This window comes from Muntiacus reevesi, chromosome 8 (genome assembly GCF_963930625.1).
Source record: "Muntiacus reevesi chromosome 8, mMunRee1.1, whole genome shotgun sequence".
Lineage (NCBI taxonomy): Eukaryota > Metazoa > Chordata > Mammalia > Artiodactyla > Cervidae > Muntiacus > Muntiacus reevesi.
The window spans coordinates 11,014,109-11,033,324 of NC_089256.1; the positions used below are offsets into that span (position 1 = coordinate 11,014,109).

At 40.2% G+C, this 19,216-nt stretch overlaps 1 protein-coding gene across 4 annotated transcripts in view; it reads right to left on the bottom strand.

Annotated features, from left to right (window-relative positions):
* The window catches only part of ARMC8 (armadillo repeat containing 8), a 101,940-nt gene that overhangs the window by 12,707 nt on the left and 70,017 nt on the right, over positions 1-19,216 (bottom strand). For all 4 annotated transcript variants that reach the window (XR_010664160.1, XR_010664161.1, XM_065942189.1 and 1 more), the window contains 6 exons: positions 13,388-13,470; positions 12,995-13,076; positions 9,254-9,340; positions 6,899-6,991; positions 4,455-4,604; positions 2,951-3,046 (listed from right to left, as the gene is read on the bottom strand). Coding sequence is in view for 2 of the 4 variants with exons in the window: in XM_065942189.1 (XP_065798261.1) it covers positions 2,951-3,046; positions 4,455-4,604; positions 6,899-6,991; positions 9,254-9,340; positions 12,995-13,076; positions 13,388-13,470 (591 nt within the window). In the remaining 2 variants the exon portion in view is untranslated. The remainder of the gene's footprint in view (positions 1-2,950; positions 3,047-4,454; positions 4,605-6,898; positions 6,992-9,253; positions 9,341-12,994; positions 13,077-13,387; positions 13,471-19,216) is intronic.

A 19,216-nucleotide genomic window follows, 5' to 3' on the forward strand; every position in this document is an offset into this window, starting at 1 on the left:
TATATGGTCTTATTTTTCCTGGGTTAACAACACCACAGTGATTAGATTGTTAAGGAGTGAGTGCTGAGGTTGTCCCTAGGATACAGGAAACAGAAAATGGACCATTTATGATCCAAGGCACTGGGGGACTATTATTCCAGGGTGCTTAGATCATAATGAGGAGACTCTGATATGCCCCACAAGTAGGAGAGAGATGACCCGAGGAAGACGTCAGATTTCAGTGACCTGCTACATGGTGAGCCTGTCAGAAGTCTTGACAGGCACAACACCCTTGAATTTTTCAGGACCGAGGAGACAGCAAAGGGGAAAAACAGGATTGGACTCTAACTGTGGACAAGAATTTAGACTCACCTAGGGAAGAACTACCTCTCTCTTACCTACGAGGACAAAGGATAAAAGGGAGATTTCAGGAAACAGCCCTCAGAATAGACTAGGCCAGCAAGACAGGCAAGTGATTCCCCTTCTTGCAGGTTAGAATACACCCACGCATCCTCAGGCTTGTCCAGCATGGCAGAGTGAGCTACAGTTCTGCTCTCGAGCCCACACACTCCTACTGTGAGTATTCTGATGGAGACAAGAAACCAAATCTTAAAGAGAACTAATTAGTTCTTGGGCCAAGCCAATTTAACACATAAGCTAGGGAGCAGAGATAAAAGCAACACACACACACATACATGTTTTCATGTGAACAACTGGAAATCAATGATACAGAGTAATAATTGGCAAATTATGGCCTGTGGGCTGAATACAACCCAACCCAATACCTGTTTTGGTAAATAAAGTTTTACTGGAAGACAGCCACATCTACTTGCTTACATATTGTTTATACCTGACTCCAGCTTACAATATCGCAGTTAAGAAGTTGCTACAGACAAGATCGGGCGTGTTCAGGGTGGTATGGCCGTAGACTAAGCCTACAGCAGCCGGTATTCCCAGGCGGTCTCCCACCCAAGGACTAACCAGGCCCGACCCTGCTTAGCTTCCGAGATCAGAAGAAGTTGCTACAGAGACTGTATAGCCTGCAAACTTAAAATATTTACCTTGCCCTTTGTAGAAACAGTCTGCTAAACCCCTGAAATGGATAATGCAGTTTTAGTATGATGCTGAATAGAAGTGGTTAGAATGGAACATATTTTGTATTCCTGTTTTAAGGATAGATAGATATGTTCACTATCATGATCACAGTGATTGTTTCATGGCATAGACATATGTCAACTTATCACACTGTATGCTTTAAATATATGTACCTTATTATATATCAATATACACTGGAAGGACTGATGCTGAAGCTGAAACTCCAATACTGTGGCCACCTCATGCGAAGAGTTGACTCATTGGAAAAGACCCTGACGCTGGGACGGACTGGGGGCAGGAGGAGAAGGGGACGACAGAGAGTGAGAAGGCTGGATGCCATCACCGACTCGATGGACATGAGTTTGAGTAAACTCCGGGAGTTGGTGATGGACAGGAGGCCTGGCATGCTGCGATTCACGTGGTTGCAAAGAGTTGGACATGACTGAGCTACTGAACTGATACCTCAATAAAATAGAAAAAGAGAATGTATCTTTGATTCTTTTGAGAAGAATTAAACTTCTAGCTAAAAAGCAGACAGTTTAAGCCTCCCCATAGTCACCCACACTTCCCATTACCCAAACCTGTGTGAGTGGGTATCATTGGATTCTGCCGAAACACCTTATTGTTGTTGGTCTTTTCTTCTGCCCCCATCCGAATCTTGCCTCACCTTTCTACCTTGCCTCGCTTTTCAAGTTAGTGAAATTCTATCTAGGTGAACTGTCTTTATAGACAAATTGCTATGCTCTCCATATAGAATAGTTTATTTTGAACACTGTGTCTTCTTTATTGTGTTCTAGAAACAAATCTCATCTACCCTAACTTTAGTGATGCCTACAAGATCATAGTTTTTCTGTGTTCAATTTTTGTTCATCAAAAAACATAGTTGTTCATTACTGAATTTGAATAAGAATCACGAAAAATGTCTGTCTAAAACCACTTTGTCAAATCTATCACCTTTTTTGCTCACAAATTCCAACAAGGCTCCCGAGTCCTACTACTCTTGCCTCCTGGACTGCTCTTCTGAAGCCTGATGACTTGCTTTAACTGGGGAACACAGAGGGTAAGGAAGTGGGCCCTGCGGTCAGACTTTGGGTCCAACTCTCCGCAGACGACCTTGGGCAAGTTTCTCCCACACGTGTAAGTGTACAGCTGAACGAACTGTGAAATGACCACACCCACAGAGCCAACATTTAAGTCAGAAAGTTGAACATTACCATTATCTCAGATCTTGTGTTAAAAATATGTGTGCAGGTGACTTTTTCTTATATGACAAAATGTCATATATATTATGTTAAAAATCTTGTAATAAACTGCAAGAACTAGAGAAAAGTAATTCCCAAACTATTCCCTAATGAACATACAGCCTCTGTATTTTCATGTCTGTCCTAAACTTGCCCTATTGAAACACAACAGGGAGAAGGGGTATGGGATAGAAATAAGGAAGAGGGATGTATGAGAGTAAAGAAATAAAAGATGTCTCCAGCATAAGGGGGTTTTCATCAGGAAGTTGCAGGAATTTGGTTCAGAGCATAGTGATATGGAGGGCTAGAAATGTGAATCCTGGGAAAAGGATTCACTCTAGGATGGTCAGAGGTGTCCATCCCCCATAGAGACAGACAGTATGTATAGTGCATGACACAGAAGGTAAAACTATAGACTCTGGTCATATCTTCTTCCATTCCAGGAGGAAGAATTCTTGAAAAGAGTTTCAGGGGTGGTTGAGGGTCTTTTCCTTCAGACCTTTCCCATGTCTATAGCATTTCTGAACTCAGCACAGTCTTTTGCAACAGAGTAACTCAGGAGGTTCCTAACTACTATTCCTCTTGGTACTCACACTCAAAAGATATTCCTCAAAAAAAAAAAGGGGAACACATACCTGCTCTTTGACTTCAATGTTATGCTCCCCTTCCAAAATAAGGGTGACGGCTTGCATAATTTGCTTTCCATGAGTACTCATTATTTTATCTATGTGCTGCAAAACAATGGGAAATCCACAATTACCATCTGGAGGACAAAGAAAAAGACAAGAGGAAAGAACAGAAGGCTTCCAAAAGTTAAAGAATACAGTGCAGTACACATCTGCTTCAAAGAGAACACCATGAGTACAGGACCAGAGGCCACAGAACCGTGTTTATAAGTATGTTGTTGCTGTTCAGTCATCAAGTTGTGTCCAACTCTTTGCAACCTCATGGACTGCAGCATGCCAGGCTTCTCTGTCCTCCACTATCTCCCAGAGTTCACTCAAATTCAAGTCAATTTACTGCATGCTGCCGATATATTGTGCCGATATATATTTTTAATTAAAAAAAAAAATTGAAGGTTTGTGGTAACCATGTGGAGCAAGTGTATCGGTGCCATTTTCCCAACAGCACTATTTTTTAATTAGGGCATGTTAACAATATATTTTCTTCTTAAGACATAATGCTTATTACATGCTTAACAGACTGTAGTGCAGTGTAAATGTAACTTTTATATGCACTGGGAAATTAAAAAAAAATTCTTGTCACTTGTTTTATTGCAGTGGTCTGGAAACCAAAACCAGCAGTATCTCCAAGGTGTGCCTGTATTATGTTGTGAAGCTGTATTTTGCCTTCAATTTATTGCTGCTGATGACTTCAAGATGAAGATAGCAGAGACTTGGCCTGACAGAATATAGAACTGCGATCACTGAAGATGCTTAAGCCCAAAGATACTAAATAGAAAAGAAGCTAAAAAATGGATGGAGGAGGGGAAGAAGCCAGGGACCTGGAAAATATGGTATAGATTTACTAATACTCTTTTGGGGCACAAATGTACAGAAAGGACTCAGAACACAAGTGATGCACACCGAAGGGAACCACCCATGTTTCTTTATTTGCCTGAAGGCCACTGACCCTGCTGCTTACGGAACATTATAAAGAACAGCAAGAAAGACCTCACAATAAGGCTCAGCCACTCTGGCTCTGACATATGCCCACTGCTCTCTATGCTGACACCTCTAGAGGTCAGTCCAGTCAATGTGGGCAAGGAGATGGCACTGGGGAGTCTCTCAAGGGACAGCAGCTCAGGCCCCAGAGATAAGTGATTTAGGCAGATGAGAAAACCCATTCTGGCCGGCAAACCAAGTCAGAATAAAGCAACAAAGGCAGGCTCCCATCCAGCATGTAGGACCAAGAGGGAGACAGGACAGGCAGTGCAGGATTGGAAGCCACATGGTGAAGCAGCTCCAGAACACCTAGGAAGGTGACAGGTCTAAATATCAACTCCTGGCTTCTCCGGCAAGGGGCAATCCTTGGATCATAACTTCTGGGCAGATGTTGATGGGAGCAGAGAGGCAGGGCAGTGCTCTGTAATGTATATGCCAGGCTAGTTAATCTGGAAACTGGGGTGACTTTACTTACAGGGCGAGTAGAGAGTAGGTTTCTAAGAAGTCCCAATGTCTTCATCAGCACGTTCAAGTCTGAATCTGATAATAACCGGAAGAGCTGTTCAGTACTCAAGCTTCGCAAAATATCTGCTTTTATTTTCTGTTCAGCCTGAAATGCCATATTCTGGAAAGATTAAAGAAGTTTCAAGAATCACATCTACATTTGCTTTATTAAATTATATTTTAATAGTAATTCTCATAATTTTCGAAGTATAAACAGAATCTGCAGAATATCCTTAAGGATAAGCCACATTATTTTTCTAATTCCGATTAATCACATATAATTCTGTCTGTCAAGACAAAAGTTAACTGTCACTCCTATACATACTCCTCAATGAGAAATACAACCACTTTCTGACATGGCATTTTCATGTCTTAAGATTTCTCAAATAAATAACAAAATCTAATATTATAATTTTTAAAATTTCATTTATTTAGTTCAATTTATTTAAAGTACCAAAAAAAACAAAACAGTTCACCCATTTCTCTCATCCCCAGCCTCACCTCTGGAACCACCAATCTGTTCTCTGTATCTATTAGCTTGGTTATTATTTTCGAGAATACCCTTCTGGCTATTAAGTTGCTTTCTGTGCACTTCAATAACAAAATGACTTCTAACAACTATACTGTGACAAGTACTTTGATAAACACTTAAAGCTACTCCTCTATTATGCATGAAAATAAACAGTGGGTTTTGTTAACTTTACTGGCACAAACTACCTGCTGCATTCACAGTTCTCTGTTAGTGCTGTTACGGTTGGCCATACCATGCAGGAGGTTCTCGGGGGTGGAGATGTACCCAAGACCAGCAGCCCCAGATGGCCAGGAGCTATTTTGCTCCTTTTTCTCCTTTCTGGACATATTATAGCTTACCCTAGCTTAACCTGAAACTATTAGCAACATGTCTGAAGGGAAAAAAAAAAAAAGGCAAATTCCAAATAATTCATAAATCAACTTCTGGTTTAAAAATCTCTTGTAAACTACAGACTTACTATAATATGTGGTTACTGCCCTCCAGGAACTTTTTGAAATTAAGGATCTAAGACATATGAAAGATGACAGAGCAAAAAGAGTACTGGATTGGGTGTCAAGAAACCCAGGCCAAAGAGAATTCCAAGGTTTTATATTCTGTGAACAAGAACATAATAGCTGGTAATAAGGAGATTGATAAGAATAAGACAGTTAATATGAATTTGAAGACTGGGGTAAGTTTAGTTTTCAGCATTAAAACCGTACTTGTTACAGAGCCCTCAAATGAAGTCCCGTTAGCCACTGAAGTGACGACCTGGGAAACAGGGAACAATTCTTTCTGGATATGCGTATTCCAAAGCAACCTCTTCTGTGAGGGGAGCTGAAACCATGAGAGTAGATGAAGCCCCTGAAACTACAGTGTAAAGGAAAGTGGAAACTGGGAAATGAAACTTGGGGGAATGTCTCCTGAGAAAAGCTTGAAAAGGAGGCTGAGTACCAAGTGAGGGGGAAAAAAATTCCTGGAAAGAGTTTCAAGAAAGAGAAGTCCAAAAGCTGTTAAGAAGAAAAATAACTGAATCTGATACACTCAGTGCTTTCCTGAAAGATGATTATTTCCATTCCAAAATTTGGGTGAAAAGACAGCAGACACAGCACAGTACCAGAGGGTGAACACGGGCCAGGGACAGGCCCAGAACCCATTTCTACCATGTATTAGCTGTGAGGCCTGAGATGATTCGTTTACCCTCTAAATTTCATGTTCCCAATTGCAAGGTGGATCTATACCAATACAATGTAAAATAAAAATTACAGATAGCAAGTATAAACTCTTAGCTTAGTTTCTGGAATATTGGATTGAATTATAACTGCTATAATTATGTTTTAAAAATTCATGTAGAATTATGCTTTATTTTCAATTTCAGTAGATTTTTAAAAATTTTAAGGAAAAATGGTTTTCTGACTTCATAGTTACATAGTTTTAGAATTCAGATTATTACAAGTTATTCACTAGAAACGGCTAAGAAATTATTGAGCATGTATACCCTAACTCTGTTACCTTGGGCAAGTTGTTCAACCACTCTGTGCTTAGTTTTATCATCTGTAAAATATGTATTCTCTAGCTTACTTCACCAAGACGTTTTAAAAGAGACACAAAACCACCCTGTAAAGTACGTAGCTCTACACAGATATCAATGAGTTCATGATGAGGAAAACTTTTTCCCCCAAATTCTACTTTTCTTAATAAATACGAGAACCAAGGAACACAGTGGCCAAGCAACTTGTTTATATTCGAATCTAAAAGGTGAATGAAATCTTTTAGGTCCTAAGTCTTTAGAAAACTGAGCCAAAAGAGTTAAGATTTTTAAAAAAGAAAATTTCAGACATTTCAAATAACACATTCTTCAGTTTTAACTTCAGTAACTGCTTTCTCCTCTTTGTGAAACATACCATTAAAGCCCAAATTCCATTCACTCGTAAAGCAGGATTTTCACTTTGGGTTAGTCCACAAAGTAGCTCTACAGCTCCTGACTCTAAAATTGGCTGTGATTGGAAAGGAGAAAAAACAGTTTTAAAGTCAGGTTTGTAAACGAAGTGTATATAATACACACAGCCTGGCACTCTGCCTATGATTTCTTTCCTCCTCTTACCAATTCCAAGCAACCTTCACAAGGCAGGGAGCGAGATGGCCACAAAAATCACTTTGAGAAGGGCAAGTGTAGGGACAACGACTCTCTCACAGATCCAAAAGCCAAAGTAAGGCCTGTTGTCTTTTTCCCTGTAGTCCTGAAAGGCTCAGGAGATGTCCTACTTCTGTGCACATTCACTCTTGCCCTTATGATCCGTTACCTGGCTCCACACTCTGCCCACCCTCCTCTGAGACAGCCACTCCCTGCTCTGTGCAGCACGTGTCCCAGTGTTCTTCACAAACTGTGACTACGAAGTGACATGGCTGGTTTAGAACAGAGCTAACTTCCTTCCAAACTGTTACTCTTATTCATCAATGTGCTGCAGAATTCAGCTTTTGAAACTACTTTCGGGACAACCTATCAATCATACAAGCAAAATAGTCTTGTACTTTTATACAGGTATAAATATTTAGCCAAATATTTTAGCTATTAAATGTGATACCTAAAATAGCATGTATTAGTCTGACAATTTGCTTTATTTATGATACTTGGCTGAAAATAGGTTTTGATAGTTTCTAAAAAATTCAAACCTTAGAGGACTGACTTACCATCACCAACGAATGCTTAAAAGGTCTATTTTTGAAGTGGGTTCTAGAAATGTCTTAAGCAATTCAGACTTGCATACTAAGACAAAGGTCAGTGCCTTTCAAGATGATATTTTTGAAGAAAGATAAACTTTACAGTACAAACTGTACAGTTTTAAAAAACTTTTTATTTTAAAATAAGTTTAAACTTATAAGGTAGCAAGACCAATTTAAGGAACTTCCATATATTATTTTCCCAGACTCACCTATCTTTAACATGTTGCCATATTTGTTTTATCATTATATCTCGAATTCTATACACCCATATCCACATTATTTATCCTTTTTCTGAACCATTTAAAAGTAGAATGAAAACATCATGCCACTTTACTCTGAATACCTCAATGAGTATGTCTTAAGAACAAGGATATTCTCTTAGATAACCACAGAACAGTTACCAAATTCAAAGAAACTGACAGTAAAACAGTACCTTTATTGAAACTATAGTCCATATTCCAATTGTGTCAACTAGCCCAATTAATGCTTATGCCATTTCCTTCCCTTCCAGTTAAGAATCCAGTTTATTTTTAATACTAAAAAATCAATCATATTAATGACTCTACCCCAGAGCCCATCTACCTTCCTTTCTAGCTAGACCCTAAATATTCTGAAGGCAGCTGTTCAGGATGATTAAAAGTGTCACACTGACTGCAATCACATCATCCTCAGCAGAGACAGGCGCTCTGGTGTCCTATCCTGCCTCTCCTTCCTTCAGAACAACTACCAGTCTCTCCCGCTTTGTCCTAAGATTTCTACTTGCTGAATGAGGTCTCTGAACCGCCACCTCATTATTAATGTCTTCCTAAATACCAGTCCAAAGTCTGAAGTATTACAGTGCAGGAAAGAAATTCACCAAAATGGGACACTAAATGCACTTAATAACGGATGGTGTCCAAACCTAGTTCATGATTAGGCAGACCAGAGATATTGCAACACTGTAAAATTAATTCTATCAGGTAACCTCTTCCCTTTATTGAAGCTGATTTCCACTTTCTCTACCATAAAAACAATGCATGCACAAACAATTTATAAAATGCATATAAGGGGGGAAAAAATCCCAAAGGTAAACCCTCCCTAAGTAAGTATCATTAACATTAAAAAGATTACTTTTCAAAATAAAGCTTTAAAAAAAAAAAAGATTACTTTTCAGTGCCAGTAGTTATCTCCTTACAATGATATGTAATCTTGGTTTACAAAATTGGGTCTTAATTTATTCTTTAATAAATATAATTTGAAAATAGTCTATGACTTGTGTAATTATTTTCTACATTTACAATTTTAGACAGTTCAGATTGACTATAAGCTATAATATCTTTAAAATAAACTGTGTATGCCAGGCAGAGAAGGGATAACAGGGAATGACAACTATATTTTAAAATTAATTTAATCCCCCCTCAACATCCAACATCCAAACAATTCAGAAGTAGTTTTAAACCCCAATCCTCAAATTTTAATGTCAACTACTGTGAAAATTATTTAACTAAGCTCTAGACTGGGCAGAAGTCATCTAGGAAGAGAAAATCAACACTAACCTCTTTGCTTGGAGAAAATTCAAGAAGAAGATTACATAGCATGGATGATGCTACTACTAGGATTTCATCTGGTGCATTTTGTAAAACCTACGGGATTAAAAAAAAGGATACTATTAATAGTTTGCAATCATGCAGGTGAGATCATGAGAATAAATGAGAACAAAAACAATTTAGCTTTTAATCTGCTTTCTCATCTTGGAGAGAGAGGAAAGATCCACTTGACACTGACTGAGTGAGACTTTGCCTAGTGCTGTCATCATGACTGACTAAGGCCCTCAGGTCTGTCTTGCTGGAGAACTACAGCTCACCGCTACACGGAAAAGGAGACAGACACGAGTCAGGGATGGGGTGCTCTATGTAAAAAGTTTGAAGGCCAGAGAACTGCTCTGAGGCAAGTTAACCCATCTGATTCTACCACATCAGGCACTTATGAAACCACAGAACTGCCCGAGGGCCTGAGCCTTTCCATTGCTTCTGGAAGGACCCGTCTGAACAGCAATGTGGATAGATCAAACTAAGACACAGGAAGAGCAAGGTGAAGGATTGGTCCTCAGGACTGGAGTCACGTAGCCCTGGCTCCAACCGTCACTCCTCCAGTTACCAGACGTGCAAACTTAAGCACATTTCCTAACCTCTCTGAGACCTCACATTGAAGAAAACACTTCCTGGATGGGAATATTTAAGATTAAATGTCATTTGCTGAATAATAAAGGAAGTGGCATAGCATGGAAAAGAATGCCTGAATGCAAATTTCAGTTCAATTACTTAATAAGTTTATGAATTTCTTGCCTGTAAAATGGGATAATAACAGAGTCTGCTTCAGGGATTTGTATGAAAATTAATATATAAAAGGATTTTAGAGCAGTAACTATCACACAGTAATGGCTATACATAAGTAAGGTTTAAAAAAGGTAACTCCTTGCCATAATTGCTATCAGGCACAATATCAGACTCATACAAGTTATACAGCAAACTATCATGGACTCTTGCTGAACTTAGAGAAGACAACACAGCATGATGACAAAGGTTAATTGCCATTAGCTATTATCAGAACCCCTTCCTTCTAGATTCAAAGAGAGAAGGCTTCATAAGCACCACTTCTAAGAAATCCTTTGCACTTGGAATCAGACCAGGATCAGGCTTATGACCCCAAAAGGAATCCTAGGAGTTCTAGTTACACAAAATGGAAATGGATCATTAAAAAAAAAAATTCAGAGAGTTAAATGATTATCTGCTCTCTGCAGCTAAATCAAGTCTGAAGTTCCCATGTTAAGAACAAACAAGAATTACAAAATCAAAGCAATTCTCCTAAAATACTGTGTTTTAACTCTCCTGTGAATTGTTAGCTGGGTGATAAAGATCAAATCTCATATACTATGCTGGTCAACCTCTGTGTTCACCATAATCTACTCTAAGACCCTGTTCACCCTTCCCTTCCCTTGTCATGTCCTTCCTACATCTCTATCCAAGCTTTAAGGTCATCTTATTCCAGAAGCCTTCCTGAAACCCTTCCAAAAAGAAGTCATTCTATATTCCTGAGTGTCCACTGCTACTGTCTGTGATCTTTCTTAGGGTCCATATTACCGTCCACTACTCAAATTCCCTGGCACTCTCCTTTCCTACTTACAAACTAAAGCGTTTTGAAAGAATAATCTATAATAATATCTATAGTTTAATTTATCCAGGCCTAAGAGGCACTGCACAAAGTAGGTACTCAAAGAATGCTTATGAGTCAAGAGAAATAATGATTTTCCAAAATTATACTACTTAGAATCATTGGTTGAAATAAGTGAGCACCAAACAAGGCTTTAAAAAGTTGCTTTGTTTCTGGTCTATGTGTTCAGGAATTTACAATAATATGAATGCAGGGTAGTGTATTTTAGGAAGAGGGGACATTCTGTGTCTTGTTAAGAAAAAAAAAATGACTTTGAAAATGTGTGTTTTTTTTAAAAAGAACCATTAATAAATAGTTACTACTTGTTTTACAAAGTTGCTTTACTTTTATGATTCATTTAAAAAAATATTATTTGTTTTACAGAGATTCATGTGCTTTTACCAAGTTTTATTCTCAAATTAGATAACATTAAATGATAAAACAGAGAGATGCTAGAAAAATTCAAGAAATTCTTGAAAGCATTTACTCAGTACAGTATCAGGTATAACACATGAAATTTAGAGGCTGACATCCAACACTGACCAAACAGAATTTCACCAAAACAAGAACAAAAAATAACCCACAAATGAAAGTTTTAGTTAAAATTAAATGCCTACTCTCCTATAGTTGGCTAATCAACACATAAAAACACAGACAAGAAAAAGGGGGAAAAGAATCAATAGACATGCAAGCAATCTTTGAACTAAGAAAAACCTAAAAGTACCTGAAATAAATCACTCATTTACTTTCAGGCTTTTAATACTATACGTTAAATGTGCAACACAGTAATAATTTGACGGTAATTACACCCACATATACCCAAGTGCAGAAATCCTTTTAGACTGCTCACCCAGCTTGTGCCCAGGCAGAGCTAGTCAGAAACCACATGTTGCTCCATTTCTGATTCATATGATAGAGGGGTACTGAGCTAAGCAATCAGAAAATGGCTCCAGAGAAAATATCTGTAAGCTATTTTGGGAAATAGGAAAGCACTTTAAGAAAAATCTTGAATGGACAGAATCAATAAACTAAGATAAAGTTGCTACAAAAAAGGTGCAATCTAAGAATAAGAAAGAGTGGCAACAGTCAAACCCCTTTCCTGGGGAGAGCAGTGGTCCAACCCTTCCAGCCGGCGCCCACTGTGCGCCCTCCACCACCCTCACACACCACGTGAGATGCTCCTGCTCTTCAGGCTGTTCCTCTCGAGGAAATCCTCCTGCCTTCCTTCTGCCTTCAAAGTCACTTTATAATCTGACAGAAGCCTCCCCCAACTATTCTGACTAAGTCTACCACACAGAAGCCTCTACTGTTACCGAGGCTTTAAGCTGAGGGCAAGAGCTCTGGAGTACAAATTTTTAGTAGACTTACTGTGCCCAGAGGCTTTCACAGTAGGTGCTAAAAAGCAAAACAAAAAGCCAAAAACTTAGACCAAAAAAATCCGCAGATCAAACGCAAAGTATACAGTTGCTTTAAAAAAAAAAGAAAAAAGATACTGAGACCACAGTGACCTGTGGTTCTGTAATGTATGAGAGATAACATTATTAGCAGAAACCTGACGCATATTCTAAGTCTCAATTCAGATAATTCTTTGACCTAAACCATCCTTTTTTTGTGTGTGTACCCTCAAAGGAAAGACCTTTAGGTCTCAACAAAGAAGTCTTTCTGGAGTGGAGAGGCAGGAAATGTAACAACTTTTAAAAAATATTAAAGGAGTGCCAAAAGACTAAGAACAGGTTATATCTGTAAATGGCTGATTCCTTTCTTTTTTATAAGTAAAAATCACAAAGATGACTCTGGATATAACTCTAAAGTGTAATACTAGTCACAAAGGGAGATCAGATGAGTAACTGAAGTTTTTTTTAATGGAAGAAAGCCAGCCGCCTACTTCCCTTGTCACACATGAGATGCTGACCTCAGAAACACAGTCCACATGTTCTCAAGAGGCTTAGAACATCAGATCTGAGGAGATAAATGTTCACAACGCTTTAACATAAAAATCAGACACACTCCTAGATCAGGGAGAGCCGTCAGCTACCATGCCCACTAATGGCTCTGCGGGAACAGGTGTGGACTTGATGTTTTCTTACCTTCATTAAAGGTTTCCACACAGCATGATCCTGGAAACTGGTTCGAAGCTGCTGCACAGATCTAGATAAACTGTGCAAACATCTACAAAGAATAATCAAAATTAGCTTCACAAGAAGCCAAAACTTTTCCTTTTAAAACACACTGCTGGGCATTCCACAATTACTAATACACATTTCAAGTTTATCTACACACATCGTTAATTCAACTACTTCAGGACTTCATGGGCTTTTCAAGCTAACTTCTTTGTTAAATAGTGTTACACACTGTATGGATTCACCTGAGAATACTGTCAAGTAACATTTGGATTCTGTGCTTACTCGGTGAAGGTCCGGAAAGGAAACAGGTTAAACACATGGCAAAGGGTTTTTATTCAGGCCATTTAAAGCTCATACCTGACGGCAGCTAACCGCACCTTGACACTAGACTCAGACAAGCCAGTCACAATTCGGTCCATCATATTTTCAGTCTCAATGATCTGGAGAAAAAGGTTAATGCTGCATAAATAACAACACGAAGATGACAAATTTCACCGCTTGTAAATGCAAGTATGTTAATGTCCATTTTACGTTTAATGTTGTTTTTAGCAAGAGTTTTGGCCTCTGGAACAATCACTTTGCAGCGGGGGCAGACAGCTGATCAGAAAGGTGGGACTACCCCACCAAGGAACTGCCAGGCGGAATGGTAGGCGTAAGGGGCAGATTATGTTTTCTTTATTTTTAAAGACACTTAAAACAATAATTACATGTGAAAAATATTGTGATGGTGTTGCATAAATAGTTTTGAGAAAAAGCAAGATATAACTGAACTACCATTGGGCAGGTTCCTGCCAGAGTGAGTTTCTCGAAAAATCATAGTCCACACCTCAGTCTTTAAGAAATCTGTGGGTTTTTGACAGAGCCACCCTGTGGCCACTCTCTTACCAAGCAAGCTGAACCTAAGCTAAATATTTAGAAAAGTAATCTTTGCCAACTTTCATTGCAAGTCCTGCTACTTGTAATCATTACAGTCATGAAGCTTTATTATTTTTTAAATTTAGAAAAAAGACAGCCTATGATTTTCCATCAAGGAACAATGTAGAGGCACAAAATAGTATGTGGGAGAAATTAATTTGTGTGGTCCTATGGAAAAACAGCATGTTAGAAAAAGAGCTAATGCAATCACAACACAAATATTAACAAAAACAACTAATATTTGTTGAGCACTTCTATGTGGCAGGCATTGTGCTAATAAGTATGTTACATGCTGAGAATTTAGCCTTTTGTAGGCATTATTATTCCCCATCATCAGCACATTAGGAAATTGAGGAGTCTAGATAATTCAGAGTTTGCCTAGGATCACAGAGCTGAGATAGAATCCAGGCATCAGACTCTGGAGTCCTCAGGCGCAGCCACACTTGCAATACTGCCATGGTTAGAGAAGGGGTGGGTCTGTGCTCAAAGGTAGCTCCCAGTGCGGGCAACACAACTGGAGTCATTATTTTCACCCGGGAGAACACCTGGTTGGGGAAACGCGTACAAAGATCACCTGTGGAGTTTAACAAAATCCCAGGCCAATTAAATCAGATTCTCTGTGCTGGGCCAGGCACCCGTATGTTTTTAAAAAGCTCCTCAGTTAGAGTCCAGTGTGCAGCGAGGTTGAGGGTCACTGACCTAGACTAAAATGAGAGGCGTTAGAAGCCTGACCTCAGAACAGGAGAGGATGGGAAATCTCAAAATGTTCAAGCCAAACGGGAAGAGAAGAAAACAGAATTGAAATGAATGGTGCCTGGGAGAGAGAACATCAACTATTAAAAACAGGCAACCACACTGCAGTCATAGGGCAGGAGGAATGTTCATTTAAAAAAGAAAAAAGGGGAAAAAAAAGTAATGATTTGCAGGTTCCAAAGTGGTTGATGAAAACTTACATGTTGATCTATTTCTCTCCCTAGACCAAACCTCATCTCATCCTTACCTTTGTGCACATCTGCCCTCTGTCCTCACTGTCATCTCCAGCCCCTGAACACCACCCTTCTCACTGTCTACTGATCAACCTGACCCTCATATATCTTCTCTTTGACCTGGATGTCATGCTCAGATACTCCATATAGTAGACTCCTTTCCACTGTCCTCCCACCACTCAGTCCTGCTTCAGATCCCAAAATGCTGACTATTTACAATAGCTAGGACATGGAAGCAACCTAGATGTTCACAGAAAGATGAATGGATAAAGAATATATGATACATATATACAATGGAATATTACTCAGCCATAAAAGGGAATACATCTGAGTCTGTGGTAGTGAGGTGGATGAACCTAGAGCCTGTTATATAGACTGAAGTAAATCAGAAAGACAAAAACAAATATTGTACATTAACATATAAATATGGAATCTAGAAAAATGGTACTGATGAAAACTGTTCGCAGGGAAGCAATGGAGATGCAGATGTAGAGAACAGACTTGCGGACCCAGCGAAGAAAGGAGTGGGTGGGACGAATGGGAAAAGTAACATTGACATGTATGTTCTATTATGTGTAAAACAGATAACGAGTGGGAAGCTGCTGCATAGCACAGGGACCCCAGTCTGGCACTATGTGATGACTGAGAGGGGGAATGCGGGGAGGAGAGAGAGGCTCAGGAGGGAGGCGACTTATGCACGGCCGATTCTTGTTCTTGTATGGCAGAAACCAACACAACATTGTAAAGCAATTTTCCTCCAATTTAAAAAAACAAAAAACAAAACCCTGCTGATATTAGAATAGAAAAACCACCAACCCTGCCTGCCTGGTCCCAGGGCATGCCACCCTGCTCACTGTGGGCCCACGAGCCTCGCACTCCGCTGCAGGAGACACCATTTTTCTCATGATGTTTCTCTTCCTTCTAGGGCGTCTTATCTCCCTCACACCCTCAGTCCCTCTGCGCCCACCTCATTCTCCAGGGACATTGCTTTCTTTCTGGGACACAAGTTGCCCAACTTCCCTCTTCTCATTAACATGTCTCCATACTTTTCTTCACTCCTGTTGAGGCTGGGTACTTCCAGCTCAAAGCCCTTCTTGCTTCTCCACTCCTCTTCTTGAATCTTTACTCTGCCCTACCCCACTGAGTCCTCTTCCTCAGTCTGCCCCACTTCCCATTCCCACTTCTATTTAAAAGACGTAAGTGCCCAAACTTTTTTTTTCTTTTTTCTTTTGCTCTCCCTCCCCGCCCGTGCCCAAACTTTAGACCTTTCACCCCTTCCCTTCCTTAAATGGACATGCATCCCAAAGCTCGGCTCATCCTCACTCTACATAAATGAAAAGGTTGTGACTTTGAAATCAGCTCGCTATGGATACTTATTTTTCCCGAACTCTAGCTTCATATTCCCAACTGCCTGCTCAACGCAAACTTAAGTTCCATGAAGTCTAATCCATTATGTCCCATGCTGAGTTTATCTTCCCTCCTAAATGTGCTCTTTCTCCATGTCTGTCTGTCTGTCACTCTGTTAAGGATGTTATTATTCTCCCGATCACCCAGGCACTACATTTGTTAATTCTGACTCCATCTCTTACTGAACACCCAATCAAGTGATTTTGCACTCTACACCTTTTATTCAATCTCTTACTAATCTCACTCCAATAAACTTGTTGGGACCTTATTACTATTTCTTTGGGATTACAGTCTTTCCCAAGATATCTAATCTTCTGTGCTACAGCAACTGTCAAAGACTGCTTGACTGACAGGATCCTTCAATTAAGCACTAGCCATTGTTCTTAAGAAAGGCAAGGCCAAACCAGGACCTTCGGCACGGGAAGGAAATTAAAAGCTGGGGCAAAAGTCTCAGGCACTGAGTAGCCAGATGCAGAAGTCTGAAAGCTCCTTCTCCATGACTTGGGAAAAAATTCCTACTTAAGAATAAGAAGGGATAACTTGGGAGAAACAGTTCCCTGTATTGAGTGTAATCACATTACCAGAAAAGAAAGTGTTGAGGGCTAGGGAAGGCGCAGGGGCAGGGACACCGGATTACGCTCCAAGAACTGAGAAATACCATTAGACTGGCTCTGGTGCTTAAGAAACCTGGGCACAGTAAATACAGACTTGTGAGAGGCTCCCGGACAACATTTACCAGCCGCATCCCACCAAAGATGTAAATCTGCCAAGGCACAGGACAGGTGTAGCAATCATGTAGACATACGGATCCATTCCTGCGTCTAAGCAACTCGCTTGACCTCTCTGGGCCTTCAGTAAAACAAGGGGATACAGCAATAACTATCTTACCTCCAATTCTCTGCAGTCAGGGAAATAAAAATCATGTGAGTCTACCTGGGCAAAACTGCCGTGATGTTCAGAAATGACGTGGGGAGCCAGGTTGGTCAGAAGAGACGGGAGATAGCGCAGGACAGGGGGACAAAATCAGGGAGCAGGCGACGGAGGGCAAACAGGACACAGCTCCTACTTACATGCCCACATTTACCTACTCAGCAAATATCTACGTGCCCCATGAGTGCCAGGCATGGCTTTAAAACTTGAAGATACAGTGATGGGGGAAGAGAGGGCCCTTGTTCCCAATAAACGTACAGTGTTGAATAAGCAAGTGCAATCAACCATTTAATGAGTGCTTTGGCACTTGAATCTATGTCAGTAAGAGCACGTTAGGAATGACACAAGTCACGGGGCTAAGGCAAACAGAGTGAAATGCGTACAAAAGGTAAGTAGGAAAGACGCCCATTCTCAAGAATGGGAGTTCTATTATCAACTGGGAAGTGGACATTAACTCGAGAAGAAAATGTTCTGGCTCAGACCAGACAACACTGGAGAACTGTGCTAGTGGCCAGTCAGTGAAACACAGAGTGGAGCTTTGAACTTTCTTTCAAGTTTCCTGGGGGGTGTGGTGGCTGACGCTTCAGGGACAGAGGGGAACTAGAAGGTAGATGGAAAACCTCGCTCCTGATTTAGGATATAAAGTAGTAGAACTATCTGGAAGTACATTCCCTTCAGACTATTGGTCATAGTCTATCAATATGTCTGCAGTAGGAAGCCCAGATTTGTAACTAAATTCATCATAGTGGAATCCTGCTAGGGTTCCAGAAAGCACACTACTTAAGTGTCTGATCTACCTTTTCCATTAAGGTATCAGTCGGGGAGCAAGTGGGTAAAAATGATGCAAGGTCAGAATGTGAATGAATCTAGATTTCAAACCCAAAAGAGTGCCCTGAGAGGCTACATGAAAGAGAAACAGGATCTAACTGCAACTGTAGCCTTGAGCATACTGAGACATCTGTGCAGGGGTAAAAGGAGCGCCGTGGTGAACACGCTGACCAAAACGAGGGTTAAAATGTGATTCAGTTCAGTTGCTCAGTCGTGTCCGACTCTGCGACCCCATGGACTGCAGCACACCAGGCCTCCCTATCCATCACCAACTCCCGGAGCTTGCTCAAACTCATGACCATTGAGTCAGTGATACCATACAACCATCTCAACCTCTGTCGTCTCCTTCTCCTCCCACCTTCAATCTTTCCCAGCAACAAGGTCTTTTCCAATGAGTAAGTTCTTCACATCAGGTGGCCAAAGTATTGGAGTTTCAACTTCAGCATCAGTCCTTCCAATGAATATTCACGACTCATTTCCTTTAGGAAATGACCAACACCACAGTTCAAAAGCAACAATTCTTCAGTGCTCAGCTTTCTTTATAGTCCAACTCTCACATCCATACATGATTACTGGAAAAACCATAGCTTTGACTAGATGGATCTTCGTTGGCAAAGTAATATCTCTGCTTTAAAAAGCTATAGCTATATGCTGTCTAGGTTGGTCATAGCTTTTCTTCCAAAGAGTAAGTGTCTTTTAATTTCACGGCTGCAGTCACCATCTGCAGTGATTTTGGAGCCCAAGAAAATAAAATCTTTCACTGTTTCCATTGTGTCCCCATCTATTTGCCATGAAGTGATGGGACTGGATGCCATGATCTTTGTGTTTTGAATGTTGAGTTTTAAACTAGCTTTTTCACTCTCCTCTTTCACTTTCATCAAGAGGCTCTTTAATTCTTCTTCACTTTCTGCCATAAGGGTGGTGTCATCTGCATATATGAGGTTATTGATATTTCTCCCGGCAATCTTGATTCCAGCTTGGGCTTCTTCCAGCCCAGTGTTTCACATGATGTACTCTGCGTATAAGTTAAATAAGCAGGGTGACAATATACAGCCTTGACATACTCCTTTCCCAATTTGGAACCAGTCTGTTGTTCCATGCCCAGGTCTAACTGTTGCTT